This window comes from Mirounga angustirostris, unplaced genomic scaffold (assembly GCF_029215605.1).
Source record: "Mirounga angustirostris isolate CCGP_5_RB_7025 unplaced genomic scaffold, mMirAng1.0.hap1 SCAF_15, whole genome shotgun sequence".
Lineage (NCBI taxonomy): Eukaryota > Metazoa > Chordata > Mammalia > Carnivora > Phocidae > Mirounga > Mirounga angustirostris.
Window position 1 is genome coordinate 18,276,260 of NW_026991723.1, and position 27,649 is coordinate 18,303,908.

General features: G+C 41.4%; 1 protein-coding gene across 8 annotated transcripts in view; it reads right to left on the reverse strand.

Moving 5' to 3' along the window:
* PRUNE2 (prune homolog 2 with BCH domain) overlaps nt 1–27,649 on the reverse strand; it is a 260,505-nt gene that overhangs the window by 14,804 nt on the left and 218,052 nt on the right. For 7 of the 8 annotated variants that reach the window (XM_064579598.1, XM_064579595.1, XM_064579596.1 and 4 more), the window contains 7 exons: nt 25,278–25,357; nt 23,215–23,415; nt 14,461–14,634; nt 8,172–8,274; nt 7,395–7,526; nt 6,179–6,265; nt 956–1,054 (listed from right to left, as the gene is read on the reverse strand). In XM_064579598.1, the coding sequence (XP_064435668.1) occupies nt 956–1,054; nt 6,179–6,265; nt 7,395–7,526; nt 8,172–8,274; nt 14,461–14,634; nt 23,215–23,415; nt 25,278–25,357 (876 nt within the window). Of the gene's footprint in view, nt 1–955; nt 1,055–6,178; nt 6,266–7,394; nt 7,527–8,171; nt 8,275–11,185; nt 11,373–14,460; nt 14,635–23,214; nt 23,416–25,277; nt 25,358–27,649 lie in introns of those variants that run through there. The other variant, XM_064579600.1, reaches the window with a different exon arrangement.

The following is a 27,649-nucleotide window of genomic DNA, read 5'->3' on the forward strand; positions in this document are numbered from 1 at the left end:
CTGTTTCTTTTCCTTTTTTAAAATATTTATTTATTATTATTATTTTTTTTAGTAAAGGGACTCTTTTTTGGAGTGCAAATTGGGAGATCCATTTTGCTATCCGTCTTATGGAGGAAGGGATGGGGCGGGGGGGAGGGGCAGTTATCCTTGTCTGTTCTCTTTGAGCTAATGGTTAAATTCCTCCCATTTTTAATCAAATAAAAAAATGAGTGAATCAGACACAGTGGAAGAAAAGCACGATCCACACAAACCACAAAACAATGGTTCTTTGCAACAGTGAACCAAGCAGGAGGGTTCATTTGTCAGTATCCATATTTTTAAGTCTCAGCTCCAAGTGGTCGGTGTTAACTGTTACTCATTATTTTCGCAGCATGATCCAGCGACCTTCAGTCTCCATGCTCCGTTTTCACAGGCTGTGGCTCCATTACCCTGTCCTGAGGAAGGGGGTCATCCCTAACCATGCCACCTACCACCCACCTTACCTTTCACCTGAAGGGAACCGTATGAAAAAGGATGTAGAAGAAAACAGAGAAAAGGTAGTCCCCCCCGACCCCGTCTTTTCCCAGGGTCATGCAGGTAAGTTCTTTTCTATAAGGCAATATGGAAAGCAAAGCTATGCTCAGACCCAGCTGTTTGTGTGAGAGCGGGAGACACAGGTGACAGATTCACTGATTAATGTTAACTTCATGCTGTCCCCAAAATGGTGGCAAAATTCAAGGTGAAATGAGCAATAATCAATAACCCCAAGAGAAGATTATGTGAAAGAGGATCTGAAAGAACAGAACAGTTCTCTATGGGTTATGAGAAAATATCTATTTATTGGAAAATATTAAATATTCATTTTAAATAGAAGATAATGCCATTTCCCCAGTATTCCAGAAATAAGTTCTTTTCCAACCTCCCTCTCCAAACATGCAGTATTTCTTACCAAACCTTGGAAACCATCCAGACTTACTTGATGATGCTCTCTGGAATATGGATGCAATCCATTGGGATCAGCCCACTGAGTTCTGATAAGCTATTGACATATTTAATTTTACTGCTGAATTTTGAACTAAAAAAAAAAAGAAAAGAAAAAAGATATCATTAGTGGCTACTTCATCCCTCCTAAGGCTGTTGCCTCTTGAAAATCCTGAAAAATGCAACACCTTGGCCCAGCACTTACTAAAAAGAAAGGCTATATATTTGAGTAGTTACAACATGCCAGATATTGTTTTAAGTGGTTTATATTTATTAACTCACTTATTTCTTCCACAGCCTAATAAAGTAGGTGCTATTCTCTTTCTTTTAAAAAGATGCTCCTAGGGGCGCCTGGGTGGCTCAGCTGGTTAAGCGACTGCCTTCGGCTCAGGTCATGATCCTGGAGTCCCGGAATCGAGTCCCGCATCGGGCTCCCTGCTCAGCAAGGAGTCTGCTTCTCCCTCTGACCCTCCCCCCTCTCATGTGCTTTCTCTCTCTCTCTCTCTCATTCTTGCTCTCTCAAATGAATAAATAAATAAAATATTAAAAAAAAAAAAGACGCTCCTAGTGGTCTTTTTTTTTTTTTTTTTTTTAATTTATTTTAAGTAAACTCTATGCAACACATGGGGCTCAAATTCACAATCTCGAGATCAAGAGTCGCATGCTCTACTGACTGAGCCAGCCAGGCATCCCATTATTCTCTACTTAAAGATAAGGAAACTCGAGACACAGGGAGTTAAGGATTTGCCCACGGTCTCACCTTCAGTAAGTGGTAGAGGCTGGATTCAAACCCGGGCAGTTTGACTAGAGTCTACACTCTTTTTTTTTTTTAAGTTTTTTTATAATTCCAGTTCATTAACCTACAGTGTTATATTCATTTCAGGTGTACTATATAGTGATTCACACCTCCATACATCACCCGGTGTTCATCACAACACCTGCAGTCCTTACCCCCATCACTGATTTCACCCATCCCCCCACCCAGAGTCTACACTCTCGACCACACATGCCATGTTGCCCGGTGGTTCCTGCCACTCTCCATAGTCATTGGTTTATGGTTTGTTTGGCTTTGTTTGCTTGTTTATTTGTTTTTACCAAACAAAAATCTTGTCATTAGTTCTTTCAGAATTTACCAAGGTTGAGTTATTTTTAAAGTATATGTAAACTTGTTTACCTCTTAAGGTTTTAGCTTAAATATTTTTTTTTTTAGTTTTTTTTCTTCTAATTTTAAGTTTTAGCCGGAGAGTTCATTCCAGATGCTCCAATGTTCAAAAACATGTTCTGGTAACTGAATCTGAATTACAAATAGCTTTCATCTAAACATTGTCATGTTAGATGTATGTACATGTACAGAAAACAACATGAAATACCACTGAAAATGATCAAGGAATTTGCCTCTGGGAAGGGAGTGAGGGACAGGAACTGGAAGTTGTTGAAGGAAAAACTTGGTCTTGTCCTTAATGATTGGATGTTTTGTAAGAAGAAGGCATTTGTGTATTGTTGCAAACTAATTTTTAAAATTCATCATTCTACTTGAAAGGGAACTTGACCAAGAACTGACTGAACTTTCCGAAGAGTTCCCCATGAAAAGACCTCCCCCAGTCTACTGACCATGCTGAGCTGTCTGCCTCCTGTTCAACTATGGGGCATTCTAGAAGGAAGCATCTGCAGGGTCGTTTCTCTCTCTATTTATCTTTCACGTTGTACTTGCTGTTTGACCCTGGGCCACTGCTTTTGTCTTCACACAGTCACCTGTAGGCCTCCTGATAAGTCGTGGGTGAACACACACCACCAGTGATAAGTGTGCTACGTGAGGCCTCTTCCTTCCCCTGGACTTTCTGAGCTAAATTCAGGTTTTGATAAAAGATGGAATGGGGGGCGGGGGAAGCCTCCAGCTCCAGGGTTTTATGTTCACTAGCATGTACGTTCTCCGAGCACGCCATATTGTCTCCTTCTTGGTGTGTTTGTACCTGCTGTTTCTACCTGGTTTCAGCTAACCAGTCCTGTCGGTTCCGCAAAACTCACCTTGATGGCTCATTCTTCTGGAATGCCTCTCTTGACGCAGACTCTCAGCCTTTACTGTCCCCGTCACCCCAGCCTCACCTGTGCCCTGAGTTGTCGCCACCACACTGCTTCAGTGGTACCCTGTACTGTAATTGCTTACCTGTCTGCCTTTGTCAGCTGCCAGGCCCTGAGCTTTCTGAGGACAGCACCTGAGCTAATTAATCTCTCAATCTCCTCCTCACATTTGGGAAAAAAAAGGAATTTCCCATCTACCTCTATCATAGGAGTTACCCGTTAGCAGGGAAAAGACCTAGAATCCATTTTAGTGACCTCTTTTTTTCAGGTCTGAAAATTGGTTACGCTGGGGGCGCCTGGGTGGCTCAGTTGGTTAAGTGACTGCCTTCAGCTCAGGTCATGATCCTGGAGTCCCTGGATCGAGTCCTGCATTGGGCTCCCTGCTCGGCGGGGAGCCTGCTTCTCCCTCTGACCCTCCCCCCTCTCATGTGCTCTCTCTCTCTCATTCTCTCTGTTTCAAATGAATAAATAAAATCTTTAAAAAAAAAAAAAAAGAAAATTGGTTATGCTGATACAGACTGATTGACAGGGGAATCTTCAAAGAGGGTCTCCCAGGATGAGACTGTAGGATACAATGTTTAAGTGCTTGAAATGTGTTTTCTTTACAGTGAGGCAGATAATTGGGTTCAAAGCCTGAGTCTATCACTCATTGACTATATTACATTAGACCTGGGGTTGGCAAATACAGCCCATGGGCCAAAGCTAGCTCGCTGTGTTTTACAGCCCTCCAGCTACCGAATGGTTTTTACATTTTTAAAAAATATTTGAAAAAATATCAAAACAAGACTATCTTATGGCATGTAAAAATTTGTAAGAAATTCAATTTCAGTGTTCCTATATCAAGTTTGATTGGAAGACAGCCATGCTTACTCATCCACATGCTGTCTATGACCGCTTTCGACCTAGCATGGCAGAGCTGAGCAGCTGTGACTGAGACCAGATGGCCCACACAATCTAAAATATATACCATTTGATCCCTCACAGAACGGGTTTGCTGGCTCTTGCTGTAGACAATTTATCTGACCTCCCTGAACCTCAGGGACTTTTCCTTTATAAGGGAAACAGTAAACAGGACCTCCTTCAGAGCACTGTCATTGCAAGTAAATGAAATAATGCCTGTAAATACCCAATAAATGTAAGCCATTGTTTTCTGTAATTTACCACAAGACTATTTGCTATAATTTTATAATTATTGCTGGACTTATTGCCTTGAAGCTCCCTTCAATAAATAATGTTGGGGGGCCCCTGGGTGGCTCAGTCGTTAAGCGTCTGCCTTCGGCTCAGGTCATGATCCCAGGGTCCTGGGATCGAGTCCCACATTGGGCTCCCTGCTCAGCGGGAAGCCTGCTTCTCCCACTCCCCCTGCTTGTGTTCCTTCTCTCGCTGTGTCTCTCTCTGTCAAATAAATAAATAAAATCTTTAAAATAAATAAATAAATAAATAATGTTGGATTGTAATTATTTTTCAGTATTTTTACGGTAACAAATATTTGGTTATTTATCAAGAAACGTATTTGTTTTATAATTATAACACCCAAACTATTAAACAGACATCAGTGAATGAATATGAACACTAATGTTTACTTTTTTTACCCATTAAACTTAAAAAAAATTTTTTTTTATTTTTAAGTAACCTGTATGTCCAATGTGGGGCTTGAACTTACAATCCCAAGATCAAGAGTTACATGCTCTACCACCTGAGCCAGCCAGGCATCCACCATTAAACTTTTTATAAGCTCTTCAGTGTGCATTGATTCCTACTCTCCTATCAAAGCATTTTCTATTATTAAAATAAGTGACTGGGGCGCCTGGGTGGCTCAGATGGTTAAGCTTCTGCCTTAGGCTCAGGTCATGATCCCAGGGTGCTGGGATCGAGCCCCACATGGGGCTCCCGGCTCAGCAGAGAGCCTGCTTCTCCCTCTCCCTCTGCCTCTCTCCCTGCTCATGCTCTCTCTCTCTCTCTCTGTATCTCTGTGTCTCAAATGAATAAATAAAATCTTTTAAAAAAAAAATTAGTGACTTTTTGTATACCTTAAATATTTCATATTATTTTTTAAAGCAATTGAACACAGTATGGTAAAGAACTAAACTTTGCCAGAGGAAAACTAGGTTGAATGATGCTACTCAACTGTAGGAAGTAGGAGATGGAAATGCTGCATCTATGTAAGTGCACACTGAACACAAAAGGATAGATGCGGAAGGCACAGGAAACGCTATGTGAAAAATAAAGGTTTTTAACTTTTAGTTGTTTTCTTTTTTCTTCCAGAAGTGACCAGAATGTTTCTTAGAAATTCATTAGTAATTAAAATAAATAAATAAATAAATAAATAAATAAATAAATAAATAAATAAATAAATAAAATAAAATGGCAAAAAAGAAAAAAAAGATTCATTAGTAACTTTGAAACAGAAAACTTTCAATTTATCTAATCTGCATCCGGATGTTGGGTAAGACTGTATTTTATTTGGAAGTTTGCTAGGAAATACATACTGTCCCTTTCATTTAACTGTTCCAAGTCTTACTACATTATGAGGCATGTGTTATTTTTCTTTGCTTCCCCAAAACGTAAGGTTATATGGTATCGAACACAACATAGACGGTGAATAAATATTCACTGACTTGAAACTGAATTGAAACCAAGAATCCTCATGGGCAATCAAAAAAAGCTCTCAAACTGACTGCCCAGCCTCTCTAAAACCTAAGTTTGGTGGCCTACATGATATTTGCTCAGAAGAAGAAGAATTAGGATAGTCATTGCTCCTGATTCTGTCCTTGGTTTGTCTTTATTTTCCATTGTTGTATTATGCTGCCTTTTCTATTCTCTACAAAATACCATATCACATTAAAAGTATTATCTACCCTTCTGTAATGTGGCATGGAAATCCCACCACCTCATTTTCTGTGTTATAGCAAGCAATACAGAGTTCACGTTTTGTAAAAAATGGGGAAAAATAGTCATTATAAAATAATGCTCACTCTTACTTAGGATTTCTTGCTAGATTGTCCAAAATATCTTTCCAGGAAAGCCAGAGGCAAAATATGTCTTCCTAAATACTCTCTCAGTTCATGAATTTTTGTTTATAAGTAACGTATTTTGGAAAACTACTAGTCGTACTTTTACTTTTTCTGTAACAACATACCTTATAAAAGGCCGTGTCACTGCAAGGATTGTTCTGATGAACCAAGATGGATGAACAATGATGAATGATTTCAGATTCTTTCGCAATCTGTTTTAAAAAAAGAAAAAAGAATTACTCATAACCCATTTCCAGTAGGAGTTAAAACAGAAAGTATATCCCCAAATAAGAATATTGTAATATTAGAGAGTTCTAGGTAAGTTACTATTACCCGATGAGAAGGTATAGAATGACTATGATTAATAAAAAATACTTTTGAGATATCACTTGTAACTTGTATGATGCCAACCTCATTTTCCCATAGGAATCCATGTAAAATAGAATGGTTGTATCAGTGCTTAAATCTAGAACTATCATGGTATATTTTTGCTTAACAATGCCTTTCGTTTTTGCCAGCATTATCTTTACTATTTTGAAAAGAGCACACTCTTACTAGCAACTCAGCCGATTTATTGGATCAACTAAGCCTTGGTTTCTTCTTCTGTATAATGAAACAGTGTATCATGTGGTTATTTGTCATTCAGGCTACCATTTTAATGCTCTTGACATTCAGGCATGTTTTTCAGCATTAGCAATGCTGCTTTATAAATGTTTGGATCATCAAATGGATCTTTGTTAATATAAGATCATGCAAGGAGCCACATCTGAGGGGATACCACACTTATCATAGACACCATAAGTCTGTATATTTATGATAATTTTCCTGTTGCTGGCAATATAACGTGTTTTGTTTTAGTCCAGCCAGTATGGATGGAAGTAAAGTATCTTGACGAAAAGGTGCACAAGGCACCAAATGGGTGAGCGGTTAACTTGAATCATCAGTGAATAATGAAATACGAGCACGACAGTTGCCCAAACCAAAACAGTCCCAGTGCACATAAAGCAGCATCAAGATCATGTGAACCAGTAAAGAATCGTGGCTACTCTGGTTTATCAATATAAATTGCACCTCCATGTGGCAAAGGCATATGCATAGTTTAGGACAGACTTGGTCATCAGGTTTGAGATGAAAACATCTAACAGAATCTAGATTTATTTCAGATTTGGGGCATCAAGTGACACTTTTCTTAATATTTTTATATACTTATAATTTATTATCTCAGCTCTGCATAGTTCAGTGTTCCTAAAACGTGATCACGTTCTTGGTAGATGACAGGGAATTAGAAATGGGAGTTACCGAGGAAGTCAAAACAGGGATTAAATAATGGAGCCCACATACCGCCTGTCAATCATCTGGTAGCATTTCTTCATCCAGCCCAGCCCTGGCATCTTCCGTCTTGGGGTTGCTCCGTTCAAGTACACAATCATATAGTCCTCAGCTACCATCAGCTCTAAAGTACTTATTACATATCTGATCACAGGAAGGAAGAGGAGTGTTTTCATTTCCCCACGTGAAACAGTTCATCTTATTTACACTCTAATTATATAACATTTAAATTATAGGGAGTATGCCATTGAAGAATGGTCGTGCATATTACCTCTTTACCTTGAAAAGAATGCAGTTTCCTAAGATGATTTCCCTGAGAGTGAGTATTGCTCATTTATTTGTACGGTTATCTTTTTTTTTTTTTTTTTTTAATGAAGGTACACTAAAAAAATGTGTAGGTTAGAACCTGAATTTCAAAAATGTCAACCATGTTATCATATACCAAGGGCCCAAGTGAATGATATAAATGAACCTGGATTATCACCAGCTGACTGACCAAGAACATGTTATGGAGGAACAAAAGTAACACTTTACCCAAAGGAAATGTTACAAAATTTCAGAGTGCAGGCAAAACTGTGTTCATTTTGTTTTCAATTCATCCTGCTGACAAAAGAGTTCTTTGAAAGGTTTTAGCCTCTTGAGCAATATTCCTTGACAGAGATTTCATTGACTTTTCATCAAAGGCCAAGAATATTCTACATCATCTACTTCCTCTTCTTAAAGATGCTCTATCTGCCATGACATGCCACAGACATTCACTGAAAGCACTTTGTCAGAAGTATCACTCACAGGAAAAGATTTTCCATGACATAGTGGTAATCCGCCCGGCTGCTGTCTGGCAGAAAACAGGCAGCAAACACAATGATGGCATTTAGGCCATCCCCATAGTAGCCTGGGGGACAAACAGAAAGACATTTGTAACCCAGCTGAAAGCTCTTAATAATATTTAACCTAAAGGACAAATCTGGAAGCCCTGACAAGTGTGTGTATATGGATGTAAGAGATGCATCTTTAAGTGAGTATTAGATCGACTATCCTTCTATATGTATAAACACATAAACTTACTTTTCAGGAGTTAAAGTGTATGTTATATAGAGTCTTAAATATACAGTGTGAATATATTTGCATATATAGTATATCCACTTGTGGACGATTATATGTGTTGTACATCGTCATGAATGGGGTATATAAATATTCAACATATCAAAGGATGGGTTGACTTCTGGGTTTCTAATTTATATAATGCTTCTGTCCTTTACCGGCTGAGAAGTTCTGTTTGATCCTCTTTAGCGTTTTTTAATTTTAGACTCTGGCTAATTTAAAGGGAAAATCTAGTCACTGAACTGCAATATAATCAGATACACGTACTCCAGTGACCAGATACTAGTAAGCTGACAAGTAAAAGTACCTTTACTTTGATTCTGAGGACTGGTTCACTTGCCTGTGGCATCCCTGGTGTCTCCAGATTCAACAGACAGTGCAGGGACACATGGAAAGTTCTGGCCAGGCCTAGAATAACTGAGCACAGAATTCAGAGCCCTGTCTTTTTAAAAAGGAGCAAACTCAAGAAGAGCCTGGTTAAAGCTGACCTCTCTGAGTTTTATGAAAATACATGCTTTGGGGAAAACTTGAGAATTACTTCCTGGTAGGTAACATGGACAGGGAACGAAGGTGGAGGTCTACTTGCATGTGGTGCTGAGAAGATAAAAGGCAAGTGTGGAACTCCTGAGAGTCAAGGACAATGTAGGGACATCTCAGGACACTTTACCCACATCTGAGAGCTCTGTCCCCTTCTTTAAGCTCTGTGTTCCCTCAGAGCTCATCTTTTGAAACTCATGGCAGCTGTTGGTCAAACCCCACAGGTTAATGAGTGGAATCTCACGTGTCTGTCAGACTTAAAAATGGAAGCAATGCACTGTTTTCATTTTTTTTGAGACTTATTTATTTTAGAGAGAGAGAGAGAGAGAGATCACGTGCACAAGTGGGGGAAGGGGCAGAGGGAGAGAGAGAGGGAGAATCCTGAGCAGGCCCCATGTTCTGCTCTGTGCCCGACACAGGGCTCAATCTCATGACCCTGAGATCATGACCTGAGCCGAAGTCGAGTCGGCCCCTTAACCCAGTGAGCCACCCAGGCGCCCCACTGTGTTTCCTTTTTTTTAAATATCCCTTTTTCAGCACTTGGCATTTCTGTCCTATCACAACAGTTCTGGATTTCAGAATCATTAGACAGAGCTGCCTCAGAGCTCTGAGGAGGCGGATAGGACCTACCCGCCAGCCTCATCAGAACTCAGTGCGTTTTCATTTTTTTTTTTTCCCCAGGACTCTAAATACCCCTCTGGTGATTACACGGCAGTAAAATACTGGCTGGATATAGACTTGGATGGGCTTAACTCTTGAAAAGCAGTTTAATAAGATGTTCTCTACAAAGAGAGAGCATGACACTACCACAAAAGAGGTGGGGGCAGAGAGTGATACCAACTAAAAATATATCAAATTATGGGTTTGTGTGTATGACTAATCTGAGGTTGTTGTATGCAGTGTTTACTCTCCACGTCTTAGAAGATGCTGCCCATGTAAGTACACACCTGATGTAACGCATGTTTGCAAAACCACATTGGGGTAGCTTCCCTATGGATTATTTGCCTTGTTTTGTCTTTTCCAACATGTGGGTATTTACCAACTTCTTTTTTGAATGAGATGTGAAGGAAATAAATCTCCTTCTCCAATGGCAGAAGGAGATTTATTTTAATACAAGGAGAGTTTGTTTCACCAAACAATTGCATTTAAGCAGGTTCATAACCGAATGAAAACCCACAAAGGGTAAAGCCCCTTTGATCCGCTAATGCTAACACCACAAAAGTATGCAATTTGGACTCAGCTCAATGACAAGGACCGGGTCCATTAAAAGAGATAACAGAAGTAATGAATCCAACTTACAAACAAGTACAAAAGCATCCTTTCAAAAAGCATCTTTCTAGGAGGAGCTGCCTGGCCCCAGGGTGTCAAGATAATTTCAAGGCCATGACCATGCAGCTACTTTGATTTCTTTTTCTGTTTCTGGAGAATTTCTAAGATTTTTTTTTTTTTTTTAAAGAACAGTTTGAGGTTTATAAACAGTACTTCAGAACTGGTCATCTTAAATGGCACTTCAGCTCTTTGCGTCAGTGTGTCTGTCCTTGGAATGCTGTGGTGTTGTATTCATTTAGGTTCATGTAATCGAAGGAATACTGAAGAATCAGCTCACCACTTCTTGGTCATTGTCTAAGTCAGGAACGTCTCTTTATAGAAAACTTCCTGAAATTTACAAATGAAGGTGGATTTTTGTACTTTTGGGGAGAGGAGATGTAGGAAGGGAAGAGGCAAAAGACAGAGGAAGAGAACAGGAGGAGGTAAGACCTAAGATGTCAGAAGGAACTAGAAGAAAAAGATATCTTCATGGAAGTTTTCCTTCCAAACCAAGATCTGGTGCCACTGTAATTAGGCTCTGGAGATACTTCAGATAATCATTGCTGGCAAAGGGCAATCGCGGGAGTGAGTAGTCCCACTTGCTTTTTGTCCCCCACAAATGCCTTCAAGGGGGTCAGCTAAGCCAATTTCGATGTTAACTATGCAGCTTACTCAAGTGAAGTTGGCTTCCAGCAGCTGAATAATTCATTTGAAGTTCGGTTTTTTAAAACATGTGTTTTATCTGACTCTCTTCTTAGTAACCAGGAGGTGAGTTCGGGGTGTGTGCGTGGAGGTGCATGCGCAATCCCACCAGGGGGCCTCCTGAGACCCTCTGCAGCAATAATGCAAACCTTACCTGAGGCAGAACAGAGAGGAAAGGGACGTAACACAAATTTGATGGCCAGCAAATGGAATGGAGAGAGAAGGGAAGATGTCACAGTCGCAACCAAAACATACACACACACACACCAGCCTGCAACTCTTCTCCTCATTCTTTCCGGGGCCATTTGTTCAGCAACACTGCAGAGGAGTTACCTGAATCTCCTATAATGAAATAAGAGAAGTAAAGAAAGAAGAAAGGAAACTTCTCATTATAATGCTTTGGTGTGACCGTCCTATGTTATTTAAATGCATCCTCTGTTCCAAGGTCAAAAAAGCCAGTTTCTGGCCTTACCGTGACCCCACACTATTGTTGATCAAACCCACCCAGATCTCTCTTGGTCCTTTTATTGAAGCAGGTAACAGGAATATTGCTCATGGGCTCATGGGAGGTGACACTGATTCTGAGATCACCCTCTTTTGACTGATGACATAGTTGAGGCCCGAGATGTCAGGTCACGTACCAAGGTCATAGAGTAATTAGCAGCAAAGACCGGGCTTGAACTCTGTTCCTCTGTATACGTACAAGGCGTACGTACAAGGCCTCTTACATCAAGGTCACCAAAGCTGAAGACTGAACTATTTGTCTCCATTCTGCTCTCACGCCTATGCCCAACTGGTAGGGACTCCTGGCAGAGCCTGGCTTTGCAGCCAAGTGAGGCAGCGGTTTTCATGACCCCCATCTTGCAGTTAACGCTGAGCACTATACTGCCACCCCTTTCCTGTTGGCCTCAATGGGAAAACCTCGTCAGAGCAAAATGGCAGACACCCAGACGAGACCCAGGCCCACTATGGAGCGCTCCGTCTTAAAGGCTCATCAGAAGCCAGGCTCACAAATGCAACGGATTGGTCTCTAGGGAGAACTGCCTGACGATCCTTAGAGCCTAAGAAGGTGGTGTCAGCTTCCAACACAGCGGGCCCAGCTCTGGCAAATTCAGAACTAAAATCTGCATTGTCTTTACCTACAGAGCACAAAAGCGGCTCAGGGCGTGGGGAGAGGCGGCTACCGTCCTGGCTGGGGAGGGGTGGGGGTGAAGCCAGAGGCGCACTCATGCAGGCCAGCGCCTGGAGAAGGCCGGGGGGGGGGCGGGGGGCAGCCGGGCAGAGGAAAGGCGGCCTTTTCTTCCACACAAACTGGACAGTCACACGGACAAAACTGGGCTCATGGACACAGAACGGAGGGGAGCAGACGCCGGGGGAGCGGGGGTGGGGCGCGGGGGGCAAGTTTGCAGGGCACAGCAAACCACGTTATCCCTGAGGGGTGCGCTGCATTGTCACAGGAGTGTGAGAGGCAGAAGCAGTGGCTTTGTTTTGACCCTGCTGTGTTGATGATCTTTCCTGATTCGAGCAGCAGATCAGCGGATAGATGGGCTCAACCCTCTCACCCAACCCACCTGCTTTCGCCGGGGTTGAAAGAACAAGCAGGTGAGTCTGCCAGGGAAAGGAAAGATAATCCGGCCTCAGGAAAACAGAGAGGCCATGAGGCCCCTTCTTCACAACAAAGGGGCTCTTCATTTAAGACCAGAGTGGTAAACATTCATATGGATTATCACTGGGTGACTCTGATTTACTTCGACAGACTTTTCTCCCGTTTTTGACCTTTTTTGGAATGGGCACGGGCTACTTTTATTGTCAGCCTCCGTTTTGTTTTCTTTTTATTTCCAAAAAGCAAACAAACCAGAAATACCCGGTGGGTGGTGCAAAGGAAGGATGAGCTTCTGGGAAGATCTGGGATGATGTTCAGGTTGTGGTTTGCGTCATAAGAACGGAAGGGTCGACTCTAGGGCCTGTGGTCTGTCCCCTGCAGCATGAGCAGGCCCGCTTTCATTCTGCAGGGCTGTGGAAAGGTTTCCCTTAGAGGGAACGGCTTTCAGCCCCACAGCAGCTATCATGGGCCATATTACCATTTCAGGTCACAAAGAGTGAGGCAGGGCAAAGGAAGGTCATGGCCAGGGGCACCTATGGGCATTTTCTTTCACTCTCAAGGTGGGGATCCCTGGCCGATGCTGATACTTACGTGGAGGGAGCAATGCAAGGGTGGAAGATGGATAATCGGCTGGTGGAGGGAAGTTTGATTGGAAAAAACAAAATGTCCTTCTGCTCGTTAGAAAACAAAAGCTATGGGTTTAATGCAGCACCAAGATACTTATTTCCCTGTCCTTGTTAAGGAAGAAAGAACAATTGCCTTGTCAGCTTACACTTTTTCTGGAACAGCTGAGTGTTTAGGGTGGTGCCTCAGGCCTGCAGGAAAGGAGTGCATGCAGCAGAAAAATAAAAAAAGCCGTTTTCTGAAGTTGACACATTAAATGCGTTGCTTGTGCTCATCTGACTTTTTGTGATTCCAAAATTAATCAAGGCTCCTGGAGCTCCTAAAAAGCACTGGAAATACGGAACACAATTTTTTTTCTCTCCCTTGTCCCTCCCTAAGGAGGTGGAGGCTTTTACCAGAAATGCCTGTTGTCGGGCCCGGATGTAATGGAGTCTATAGAAAAGCAAACTTCAGGTAGGGGAAAAGAACAACCAGGCCGAGTCTGAAGAGATTTCCTAAAGCTCCTAAGAGGATTCGAAAGACTGTTTTGTTAGGAGAAGCACCTCTGGGGTAGTGATCTTACTACAGGGCTATGGTAGTAGAGACTCGGAAGCGATTCAGTTCAACCCCCCAAACACGGTGAGTGTAGTCACCATCTGTCACCATACAACGTTATTACAATACTATTGACTGTATTCCCTGTGCTGTACCTACTCATTTCCGTGGCTCATTTATTTTATAACTGGAAGTCTGTTGAGCATTTCATAATGTATATATATGTGTGTGTGTCAAATCCCTATGATGTACACTTAAAACTAATATAATATCGTATGTTAACAATGTTCAATAAAAAATACCCTACGACTGACCCATATGAATTCCAAACAGATATCATTAAATTGGACAACTATAGTTTTCAAGAAATTTGCCCAGAAGATTATAGCTGTCAGATATGTGGTGTGAAAAAGCAGTTTTCACATCGGAGAGCTATTTTTTACATAGGCTTTGCAGTATTTATAGAATTAAGTCTGAGGTAATTTACTTAGCTCTACAGTCCCCTGAATACTGATTGCAGAATAGGTTTTGAGGATGTCATGATGCAGAGAACCCTAGTTTCATTTTCTAATTAAAAAAAAAAAAATATATATATATATATATATATATATATATATATATATACGGCTGCCCTGGTCCCCACCTCCCCGATTCACAAAGCTTGACTACCTCCATGAGAAATGACTCTCCTGTAGGGCTCGATGACCTTCATGTCAATCCGTTGTTCCTGTTCTCCAATCACCACCGTCCTCCACAACCGATTGTCTTCTCGCTCCTCTTCTGCTGTATACTCTGGGATAGACTCTGACTCTTGGCCAGAATCTTTGTTAGATGTGGAACCCTCTGGAAGCGAAGCACAGAGAAGGACTGAAGAGCAAGACTCCACAGCTCAGGCAGTTCAATGAGCTATCTCCTGGCAGAGCCAACCCGAGGGCACTCCCTGTTTGGCATAGCTCTTACAGAGCTGAACACCATCGTGACCACATAAAGGATGTTCAGTGAAGTCTTATTTATTGATGGATTGAACCACCAAGTCCATGCTAAGGCCAGGCTGAGGGTGGGGACAGGTGCAGGGCTAGAGCCGCCTTGTATCAGTGGACCAAGAAGGTATCGGCCAGTACCAATTCATCCTTGATCATTCAGGTTGAAGACTGGGGACCTTTCTCATGGGGTAAAAGGCGATTTATCAGGCCCAGATAATTTTGTTTTCCTTGGGCCACATATCCTAGTATATCCTAAGTGGTTAGTATCTTGATGATACCACCGGCCTAAGACCCCCCTCCTCCCCCCTCCCGACCCAAGACTCTTAGAAAGGATTTGAGCCCCCTTCCCTATTGCGAGCAAATTTGGGTGGAAATACAGTATTACTTCCAATGGATTTTTCAAAATATGCTACAGAAAGATTTTATGTTAAGCAAGAAACAAACAGCTTCATAGACCAGAAATGCTCTAAGGCCAAGAATTCCTAACACTCCTATTTGGTGGGTGCACGTGGCAATAAAAAAGTCCACTGAACGTTCTTTGGAGAAACATTTACTACCCACTCTTGTGCATCCAAAAAAAAAGCAACAACGGTGCTGTTGGTTTTTTGTTTTTGTTTTTTTTAAAGAATAAGCAGCAATTGTTTTCATGTTTACTTCAGCTACTCGTAGAGTTTAGCAGTGGTTATTCTTTGTATGTTTAAGTAATTTGAAGGAAAACATTATTTCTAACCTTCACAATAATTCTGTGAGATATTATCATTCTTATTTTTCCATTCATGGGAAAGAATCTTTGATTTATATTGTACTTTACTTATATTCATTTTATGGCACTTTGATAATAAGAATAGTAATACTTCATTAGATAGCTACTATGTGTCAGGCATGGTAGATATTACAGTAGGGATTGTAGGGATTATAGTAGGCATTATAGTAGACATGCCCATGCAAAAACTGACTTTGAGTTAGTTTGCTATCACACTATACCCTAAGTGTGTGATTGTCTCACTCTCTTTATTCTACCACCAGCCTGGGAATTCCTTGGGCCAAGAAACTGTGCCAGAACCACCTTTATTATTCACCTCCACCAACCAACTCCATACTTAGCTTGGAAACCTGCACGGAGCACTCAGTGAAAATTGAGGCGAATGGGTAAATAAAGGAAAGCTTGGACAAGTTCCTGAAAATACAGGTAATTGGTGAGGGGACCACAACAAAGCCATTACGTTCTGGAAGACTCCTCAAGACACATTCAAATGTGTCTAATTACCTGTGACTTAGAAGAGCAAACTGAAAGCCAGCTGGGAAGCAATCCTAGCCTTTTTTGCCAACACCAACAGCTACCACCACCTACAGAGCCTTGCTTCCCTCTGCGTTCCCGCCAGCGCTCCTCATCTTACTAAGGACAGGAAGCAGCAACTTTTGGCTTCAGACCAAGCTCTGTGTCACTGGCGCAAATCCATCCATCTGTACTGGACTCGCAGTCTGGAATCCCTTCCTGCTTCTCCCTTCCTCTTGGCTGAGGGCCCCTGGATGCTTATCTTCGCTCCCTTCCTAGGACCCTGTTTTCCATCTGGTCTCTATGCCCTCAGAACTCCGGGCTTAGATGTGGGCTTGTCTTCAGTGTTCCTGTACATACATGCTCTGCCTTGTAACAAGCTCACCATCCTCCAGCCCCTCTTTATCCTTATTTGGGACTTTCTGGCCTGGTCTAGCTTGACCCAGGTGATCTCTGTGGGGTGACTGTTTTGTTTTCTGCATGCTTTTACTGAGGCTACCTCATTTAAAAAATTTTGTATACCATATTCTTTTTTCTGGTTATAAAAATAAAATGCTAATAAAAGTTCAAGCAATGCAGACATTGTTCATCAAAACCGCAGAAGTCCCCAGGGCCACTTTCACTCATTATTGTTTGCTGTGTATTCTTTTTATTATGGACATGCACACAAGCATACTCCCCTCCCCCAAAGTATGATTATTCTATATATTCTGCATGTTCTTTTTTTTTTTTCTTTAAGTAGCTCCACACCCAGCACGGAGCCCAATGTGGGGCTCAACTCACGACCCTGAGATCAAGACCTGAGCTGAGATCAAGAGTAGGATGCTCAATCAACTGAGCCACCCAGGTGTCCCTATTCTGCTTTTTAAAATAAGATTTTAGGGCGCCTGGGTGGCTCAGTTGGTTAAGCAACTGCCTTCGGCTCAGGTCATGATCCTGGAGTCCCGGGATCGAGTCCCGCATCGGGCTCCCTGCTCAGCGAGGAGCCTGCTTCTCCCTCATGTACTCTCTCTCATTCTCGCTCTCTCAAATAAATAAATAAATCTTTAAAAAAAAAAAATAAAAGAAGATTTTATTTGAGAGAGAGAGAGAGCAGGGGGAGAGGCAGAAGGAGAAGCAGACTCCCCGCTGAGTAGGGAGCCCCATGCGGGGTTTGACCCCAGGACCCTGGGAACATGAACTGCCCGAAGGCAGATGCTTAACTGACTGAGCCACGCAGGTGCCCCCCTATTCTGCATATTTTATACATATTCTTCTATAAGGTACTTCCACCTAAAAATATAGCATAGGCTTCTTTTCATCTCAGTGGATATAAACCCTCTCATTTTTTTAGTTAGTTAGTTTGTTTATGGTACTCTCTATCCCCAACTTGGGGCTCAAACTCACAACCCCGAGATCAAGAGTCACAGGCTCATCCAACTGAGCCAGCCTGGTGCCCCTAAACCCTGCTTATTTTACAAAGGAGCCCTAGAGTGTTCCATTTGACTGATGTTTTTTAGCTTATCAATCCCATAGTGATGGAAATTTAGTTTTATTCTCTTTCTTGTTGTTCTGATAAAGAATTTGCTTCAGTAAGTATCTTTGTGCAGGTATCCTGTCTCACCAGTGTGCATACTTCCAGGGGTTAACTTCCTAGCAGTGGGATGCTGGCTCGGAAGCTGTAAGGACTTAAAGTTTTCATGGGTATTTTTGCCCTTGAATATGTCACACCAAAATACATGAGTAGTTGTTTCTTCATACTATCAAAGACTCTAGAGGATAGCAAAGTTTTTAACCCTGGACAGTTTAGGGTGAAACCTGTCTTTTGATTCTTTTAATTTGTATTCCTTTAATTATTAAAGAAGGTAAAAATTTTTAAGTGTTTATTGGCTATTTATATTTTTCTTACAAGGAGGAGGCACCTGTAAGGTCCCCTGCCTAGTATGGTCCTTATTGATTTGTTGAGTTCTTTATATAGAACTTTGTCATACACCATAATTATTTTCCTGCTTTGTGCTTAGCTCTTATTCTTTCTTTCTTTTTAAAGATTTTACTTTTAAGTAATCTAATCTCCATACCCAACATGGGGCTTGAATGCACAACTGAGATCAAGAGTTGCACACTCTACCTACTGAGCCAGCCAGATGCCCCTGTTAGCTTTTAAACTGATATTTTTATCAAACAGAAATTTCATATTTTTATATAGCTGAATCTTTAATTTTTGTCTTTATGGGTTGTTTTTTTTTAAAGACTTATTTATTTGAGAGAGAGAGAGAACACGAGCGGGTGGGGCAGAGGGAGAGGGAGAGAGAATCCCAAGCAGACTCCACACTGAGCACAGAGCTGGATGGGGGCTCGATCCCACAACCCCAAGATTATGACCCCAGCCGACTGTGCCACCCAGGTGCCCCTGTCTTTATGTTTTTTGATCACTGTATCATAGTAAGAAAGAGCACTTCTACCTAAAAATATGTATGTAATACTAGCATTTTCCTGTAGTTTATTATTTTTTTAAAGCATTATTACTCATTTTGGGATAAAAGTGTGGGCCTTTTTATGAAATGTTATCCCAATTGTTCAGAGAGGGGGAGCTGGTAAGGTTCTGGGGTTCCTTCTCCTTTCCCCACCTCTTCTGATTGATGTAAATGGCCAAAAGAAGTTATTGAAGAGCTAGGGGTACAGTAAATTCTCAAAGTGTTCATTTTTAAAAGTCCACAATATAAGCTAGTAGGAAATAAAGATGGCTTTCTTTACCCCCTTGAATTAGCAATATGCTCCCGATCTTCATAATTCTTCTGCTTTACTCAACCCCACTCCCGAACCCCCCCACGGCCATCATTTTCTATTTTCAAAAATTTCAGTACTCATTTAACTTTGTATCCCCAGGGCTGCCAAATTTAACTTTTGGTCCGATGCCCTCTTCACTGAGAAATGCTTGATTTTCTTTGTCTTCCCTTAATAACAAGCTTTTCTCCCTGGTGACTGCTGAAGTCAGTTAAGCCCTGGGGAGGAGTCGACGTGAACGTTTTCCTTTGTCTTTCGGGGGATGATTTCCTACACAAGCTCCCGAATGGCCCATATGCTGTAGGGACCACGGTGGGGAATGCATCGTCGGTGTGCAATACGGCCTCCCTGGAGGTGGTTGTCTGCGCGAGCCTCCAGCAGGGACCTGTGTCTGGGAAAGGTGACTAGCTCTCTACATTGTGATCAGACACTGAGAATGTGAATACTCTTAGTGGACATTTTTGAACTTTATCTTGTTGGAGGAGAGGCATCCTGTACGCAGTGAAGGGAGCTTTTAAAGTTGTTTTGCTGACAAAGAGCAGGGAGGCAGTTAATTTGTCTGTAAAACCCAGCATTGACCAGTACAAAGAAGAATCCTCCTTGCAGACCATACCCTGTGGCCTAAGGTTGCTTGTGGGTAAAACAAAATAAGATTAACGCTTATTTTAGTTAGGGGTAGTTTACACGTAGTTAAAACATATAAGCTGGTTACCTGCAGGCTGTTAAGGGCAGTGGAACATGGTAGGTGGGGAAGTTAAATGAAGTGACTGCCTAATTGTCTGGAGAAAATGGTGGAGCACCTTATTCACCCTGTTAACTGTTTGTTATTAGGGGTTCTAGAAAAGGTAGCTTAGGGGTGCCTGGGCGGCTCAGTCGGTTAAATCTCCTGCTCTTGACTTTGGCTTGAGTTATGATCTCAGGGTTGTGAGATCGAGCCCCGAGTTGGGTGATGTGTGGGGCGTGGAGCCTGCCTAAGATTCTCTCTCTCCCCACCTTCCTCTGCTGCCCACCCCCCCCCACGCTCTCTCTCTCTCAAATAGAGAAATAAATCTTAAAAAAAAAAAAGAAAGAAAGAAAAAAGAAAAGGTAGCTTAAATGAGGTCACTAACCATCACTTAGGAGCCTAGGAGGAAAAAATATAAAAGCACATGAGTGTTTCTTTTTTTTTCTTTTTTTCTTTTTTTTTAAAGATTGTATTTATTTATTTGACAGAGAAAGACACAGCGAGAGAGGGAACACAAATGGGGAGTGGGAGAGGGAGAAGCAGACTCCCTGCCGAGCAGGGAGCCCGATGCGGGACTCGATCCAGGGACTCCAGGATCATGACCTGAGCCGAAGGCAGTCGCTTAACCGACTGAGCCACCCAGGCGCCCCCACATGAGTGTTTCTTACAACATCCTTATCAGAAATATTCAGGCTAGAATTCTTTATCATTTTTCCATTTCCCCTATGAGATGCTTTTGCTGAGATCTGAGTTATGGTAAAAAAAAATAACTAAGGTGGGTTTGGAAAACAGAAATAGGTCATCATTTTTCTCAACTTTGGATATTTTTAAGTTTCTAGGACTAGTATTAAATAAATAATTTTTTTTTATAAGAAGGCTCAGATCTCCCTTAATTTGAAAGATTGACCTCCTAAATCCTTCAGTACCTACATGTTTTTGGTATCTCTGGCACTTAAGTACCAGAGGAAGTCAAGCTTTAATTATATTGGTACTTTGAATGGTATTTTCCAACTATTTGGACACGATTATTAAAGAAAATTGCTTGGAAGTGGAGATCGATTTAATGTCTTTTGAGAGTGAGATTCAAAAAACGTTTCATAAGCAAAACCACATTGTGGGCAAATAATCTGCCAGGAATGCTTGGTCATCAGCTACAGAATAAAACAGGCAAATGGCATGAAAGTTCTTCAAGTGCTTGGTAAAGTAAGAGCCTTGAAATCAGGAAAATGGCCGGGTAAAAGGGCATGTAAATAAATGTACGGGTAGGGACATCGGGCTTGGCTTCTGGAGTGTTAGCCTCATCTCGTAAAAGACGTCTCCCATTCATCGTCAGTATGCTCTGGAGAAGCAGCGGGGCCCAGAAGTCAAGGACGACAACTCGGGGTTTGAATGCTGGCTCTGATATTTACTAGCTATGTGACCTGCGGTAAATCATTTAACCCGTGCCTCAGTGTTCTCATCTTAAAATGGGGTAAACAGGATCCCTATCCATAGAGCTGACATTCATCGAGCTGAGGATTGATATACTTAATATTTATAAAGCACCTAGCCCAAATCCTGGTGCACGGTAAGCACTCGGAAAGGGTTCATTAAAGAAATCACTGACCAAACACTTTGAAACATAGCGCCTCCAAAGCTCCAGTGTTGTTTAGGATGTATGCACTTGGTTCCAAAAGCTCACACAAGAAACCCACAAACACGCCTGCTTTCAAGCATTGATTTCATACTCTGGGACTAAAATGAACTCACTTCTCTTCTAGAGTCTGCTATCTACCGCTGCCTGTTTACAAAATAAAGCTACTCAGATGCCCTTTGTGTTCTCCAAGCTTAATGTCTTTGTTGGTTTAAAACAGCATCTGACCACACATCTGTCGTTTGAAAATCAAGGTGGGCTTTACAATTCAACTTACATTAAAATTCCATCCTTTGAATTTAAGACCTAAATGGAGGGTTGTGGTTGTGAAACTGGTTCCTTCAACAAAACTGTGTCGACGGAATAAAGGAACTGTGTCAGCCAGGGGCAGCTTTAATTACCAGTTCGCTCAGCGACCACCACGTCGCTTGGCAGTTTTGCTATTTATAAACAGAAAAGGCTCCGATGTGGTGTGACATGGCTCTCTCTAGGGCACAGGGAAGTGCAGGGGGAGAGAGGGAGGGGCCAGCTCACGCTGCAGCTGTCTTCTGTGGGATGGGAGGCAAGGGAGGATTCTTTCACGTGGGAAGGTATTAGCAGTTCAAGGGCTGGGGCAGCCGGGGGGCCGCCGGGGTGGACGGAGCAGCTGGGGAAGAGTCTCGGGGACGGGAGGAAAGAATATGAACTCAAGACCTTTCACCTTCTCTTGGTGTCTTTCCACTTACAGGGTCGAATACCCAGATGACTGCAGAAATTTGAGAACACGGCCACGGTGCAATATAAAATCTCTACTTAAACAGAAGAAACTGTCACACAGGTAGCTTAGCCATTTCCCGTTCTTTTGACTTGGGGAAATTAAGGCTTAGCCTCTGTAAAGGCAGGGTCTGAATCCATGCTGGTCATGGTGGTAGTCCTGGTGGCTCAATGATCGTTGGTTGAATTAATGAGCGAATTTGATGAATTTCCTAATTTCCTACTTATGTTCTCCTAGGAATGACACTGTGTAAGTGTCAGGACATCATTGCATATTGTGGCATTTGTTTTTTGACCGTAATAATTTTCCTAATGTATAAAAAAGCAATGGCTTTGTCCAGGATATTCCTGCTTTGAATTTCAAATATTACAAAGTCAGAGAATACCACCCTGTAAACTAGAAACTATGGAATGCCATTTTATAAAGCAAAAGCTTTGTATTTGGATATAATTTCTTAACAAACCCAATTTTACTGAGCAAGAGGAAGAACTAAAGTGAGACTGATATTCCTATCAGGAGTGTCAGTGTTTGATCCAGCAACTCTTACTTGTCTTCCTTTTTGTTCTTCACCCCGAGGCCATCCCTCCTTCCTTTCTATTTTACGGGAGATATAGCAATGAGCAGAATAAAGTCCCTGCCCTCACAAAGCAGATATTCTCGTGGGACGGGAAAGACAATAAACATAAACCAAACAGTTAAATGATAGGATTTCAATTACTGACACATGGAAAATAAAATAAGTAGAGGGATAGAAAGTGACTAGGTTGGGAGGTGGGGAGCTCCTTTGGTGACAGAGGTCAAGGAAGGCCTCTCTGAGAAGGTGACATCTGATTAAGATCTGAATAAAGAGAAGGAGCCAGCCATGAATGATCTTCAAGGAAGAACATTCCAGACAGGGGGAGCTTGTACAGAGAAATTAGTAAGCTCTAATTTTTCTGCTCCAAATGTTATCTTCCAGATTCAATTCTCTTTCTCTGCAAACCTAGCCCCAATTTTCTTACAACACAGCATGTAATAGTTTTCCCGCAACCCCAGGGCTTATCACAAGGCTTACCAAGAATAAGCGTTTAACAAAGGAGCAGTGGGTATGTATGATCTCTGTGAACCATACCTGTTCTATTATATTCTGAACTGTCAATCACAGCCACCTATGACCTGAGATACAAACAAAAGCTTTTAGAAATCACAGAAAGGAGCCACCAGCAACAAAATAGGAGGATTGTTCCCAGGGCCACTTAGATAATCTTTCACTTTTCACATAACTTTGGCCTTGACAACTTGGTGACTTACCATGCCCAGTGTACTCAAAAGAATCTGCTTCGTCAGGGGTATCGAGTTCATCCACGTTGATATCGATTTCATCTGGACTGTCTAGGTTATCATCAGAGAGAATAGACCCTTCACTTTGGTCCAGAGAAAGATTGATATTTGGGGCTGTGAGTTTGATTCTCCGAGGATGAGCATCGTTAAGATCCAGAGAATTAGGAGGTTCTAAAGAAGAAAAAAATAGGAACATCAAGTATTAGACCATATATATGGCTGCCAACAGTGGGTGTGGGCCCCAATGAAAAACATTTTTAAGGCCTTTAAGCAAAGGCACACCTGCTAAAAACCCTTACATGGAATTTGGATCCCCTTCTTGACCAGCAGGCCTCAGTACTGGCTCATCCCAGCCACATCAGTCCTGGCCACATAGAAATAAAAAGTGGGAGCCATTGTGAAAGGAGCAGAAAACCAGTTTTCAGACCTGCCTTGTTCAGGTTTCAGAACTTGACACTGATACAACAATGAATTGAATTTTTATGATGCATAAGAAAAACAGCTAAGTGTACATAGATCTCATAATGGTTCTTATAGACTTCACTCCTATGGAATGGAGGATAAGAAATTTATCTATTATGTTCATGGGCACTCCCAAAATACTTCTCTGCAGTTCCTGACAATTCTGTGTTTGATCTGTAGTGATCTTTCTTTGACTGGAATTTTATTTTATTTTATTTTTTTAAATAAAACTGGGGTATCTTCACAAATTACATTATTTGCCCAAGTAGTCACTACCTTTTATGCTAATATTTCTTGACATTGGTTCCTACATCATAAGTGATAGTCTTCATATGTTAAGGCTCATGGAAGTAGCTCCCACCCTCTCAATGTAATCTGCACCTTGCTCCTACTGTGACTTCCACTTATCACAAGATTTTTGGAAGGCTATCTGGTATACCCCTCAATTCTGGAATTGCAACTCTGGTCTTGTCCTAAGGAAAGTGATTCTGTTTCTTTGTCATTAAAATTTTTTCTCTGTATAGAACATCACCCGAACTATGTTCCATGTAATGTTTTTATGTATTATACTTGAAAAAATTCCTATTGACCAGTAAGATTGAAAAACATTGGGTTTCTATAGTACAGGAATTCTCAGAGCAGTGCTGTCCAAAAGAGTTTTTTGGTGATGATAGAAATGTTCTATATAGCTGTTAAGCACTTGAAAAGAAGCTAGTGCAACTGAAGAACTGAACTTTTCAAGTTTATTTTAAATTTCCATTAATTTAAATAGCCACATGTAGTGCACCACTACCATATAGGATAACCATTGCCTTAATACCTGTATCATTCACAAATGCATTGTGAAACTTTAAGAGCAGTGTGGATATGCAGTGGCTACCAGGCTCGTTTGACCAGAGAACATTTAAAAATAATTATGTCACATGACTAGTATCTTGAAAAATGCACTTTAAATACTTTTACTGAAAAATAAATAAATAATTGACTCACTCTTTCCTGCTTCATTCTAGGCTTGGCTGATAACATTAGGGTTCAGGATCTTGGCATGATCCCGAAAGCTGGTACAGAGCACAGAGTGACTTTAGTACAAAGTGAGAGTAGGATACAACTGGAAATTTAAAATTCTTCTTATATGTGCCTTGAGCTGGAAACCCCTGGCAGGTAGGGTTGTACTTGTTTGTTTGTTTATTTGAATAATCAGGATACTGAGCCTTCTTGACATCACGTTTTTTAATTTCACACGTTCTCACACTGAAGTACAAATCTGGGGAACGTCGATGTTAGTTAGAATCTGGTATTCTGCTATATGGTAGCCACTTATCACACACTGGTGGTTACAGCTGTGGCCCAGGAGGTCAAAGGTGGCCCACACTAGTGAGCATCAGTGGTCAAGTCAACTCGAAAATTAACCAAATCCAGCCTAACACCCTCCTCACACATATTTTTTTTTTCTCTTCACTTTTATCACTAAAATCACAAGTTGGATGCATAGGAAATGGTTCTCTCACTGAATAATGACAAGGTCTGGATACAGACTAGTGCTGAAGGAAATGAACAAATGCTCCTCTCACCAGGCCTCATGTCTGCAGCACTGGGGCTCGGCATTCCCTCCTCAAAGGGGATATCCATGCCTACATCCTCTGACGGCAGTCTGGAAAAAAAAATTGCAGAGAGTGTAAAAAATTGTGTGGGATTTAATTTTCTCTGAAAAGGCAACTCAGAGATTCCAGGATAACATTTTCAACTCGCTTGGAATAAACCCAAGTATGTATACTGAAGCCATCGTTAAGTGGCCCCATTTAGAATAAAGACTTTCTGCAGTTACTGTGAATGAGAACCATGGGTACCCATCTTACTCTGTGTACAGAGCAAGTCATTTCTCCCACTAGCTCACACAAGTAAGCACACACCAAGGGAAGAATCAGAAACAGGAAAAGCAAATAACTAATAAAATATACTTACGGTGGGCATTTAATAATACTTTTTCAACAAGAGAGGAAACACACGTGCTTTGGAGTAAAGACAGACCTGACTTCGTATATATCTCTTCCTCTGTGTAAATTTGAGCATATAAAATTGCTGTCAGCAGAGGAAAGCAGACTCTGGTGTCTCTTTATCAGTAAAACAGAGATATACCATCTAGCTCATTGAGTTGCTGAAAAATTAAGCAATAAATGTAAAGTGCCTAACATTGCTAAGAAGGCACCAACTGATGTTATTTCCTATCCTTCTATGAATATGTAAAGATTTGTGGCGAATTATATGTTGGTGAAAACATTTCTGGTCACAAGACACCATCTCTTCTCTCTAAATAGTATTGAGCCCAGGACCGTAGGGGAATAGGAAAATACTGGAGAAAACTGTGACAAATGTATATGTTCTCACAGGAAGCTGACCACTGATCACAGTGAATTCCCCTTGACCTATTTTTACCTGCTGTTCCTTGTTTAGTACATCCCCACTTATCATGAGAACATATTTTTCTTCTTGTTGCCTTCCATGTAACTTCACTCATCTAGGGTGAGTCCTTGTGATATAGGCACTAATCGAAATTTAAGCATGATAAACCTTTGTGTTAGTGTTCTAAATTTAATCTCTCCCTCCCTGTTATTGACACTTTTCTCCACTTGAATCTAGGTCTACCATATTTGGAATTTGCTTACCTGGATGATCAAGCTCCAGGATTCAAGTCAAAGCCCTTATTGTCAGCAAAGCACTATGATGAAAAAAAAAAATGCTTCGTCTCTAGTGAGACGTAGTGCTTCATTTATTCAACAAATAGGTAGTGAACACCTACTCTGTGCTGAGGATATAGAGGAACAGAACAGATGAGCCTCATTCTTGTGGAAATGGGACGATGGGGTTAAACTAGTGACTATCACCGATCACTTGGTGTTGCTCCCTGAGAGAACTGAATGCCCGTGTTGTTAACCATCAACCCCAAAGAATCCTTCAAAAACACAACCTCAGGGAGTTTCTTTCTCCATACGCTTGCTGAGGCTTCTATCCTGTGTGTTCCCTAAAATGAATCCCGCACCCTGGCAGAAAGACAGTGAGCAAGAGGTTGGTGTGTTAGTCAAAGACAATAATATATGGGCAGGAACAAGATAAGCGGTGTCAAACAGAGACACCATACTGGGTGGCAGCAAACCAAATTATCCAGCAATAGAGGTGGGGTGGTGAACAAAGAGAAGACCTGTGCTAGGCCCCAGGTTTGAAAGTCCTGGGACCCAGAGGGATGGTTTTCCATGATGCTGCAGCTTTTCAGATTTTTTTACAATGATTCTTTGTCATGTGAAGTAATCTGTGTATTCTCCTTGACATACACCCTGCAGTACCTAGAAAGTAGCAGATTGCTATGTAAGAGCAGCTGGGTTCCAATCTTAGTTCTATCACTCACTGTGTGTCCTATGGCAAGTTGTCTAATCTTTCTGTGTCTCAGTTTCCACACCAATAAAAGAGGGAGAATGTGTGATGTCTAAAACTAACACTAAAAGGAAAAAAGAAAAGTTATCCATTATCATTGTAGTTCTTTTTGTCATCTAACTGCCTGCTGTATTAGCCTTGAAGCTTCATGAGGACAGAAACCATGACCATCTCTACTATTTTGTCTCCAGCACCTGGTAGAGGTCAATGCCCAATAAATATGTGTTGAGTTGAATTACTGAGCTTGAAATTACCTAGAGGCACATGTACATTATTTCATCTAGTCCTCTATGAGTCAACCTTAAAAAAAAAAAAAAAAAGACATCATAGCTGTACCTACTTCACAGAGCACATAAGGGTGCTAGCCTTAGCTCAAAAATAAATATGAGAGCTTTAAAATAAATAGATAGTATCAGTCTCAAATTTTTGTAGGTTTTATGTGACAACACGGATGGACATAGAGGGTCTTATGCTAAGTGAAATCAGCCAGTGAAAGACAAATATGATTTCATTTATA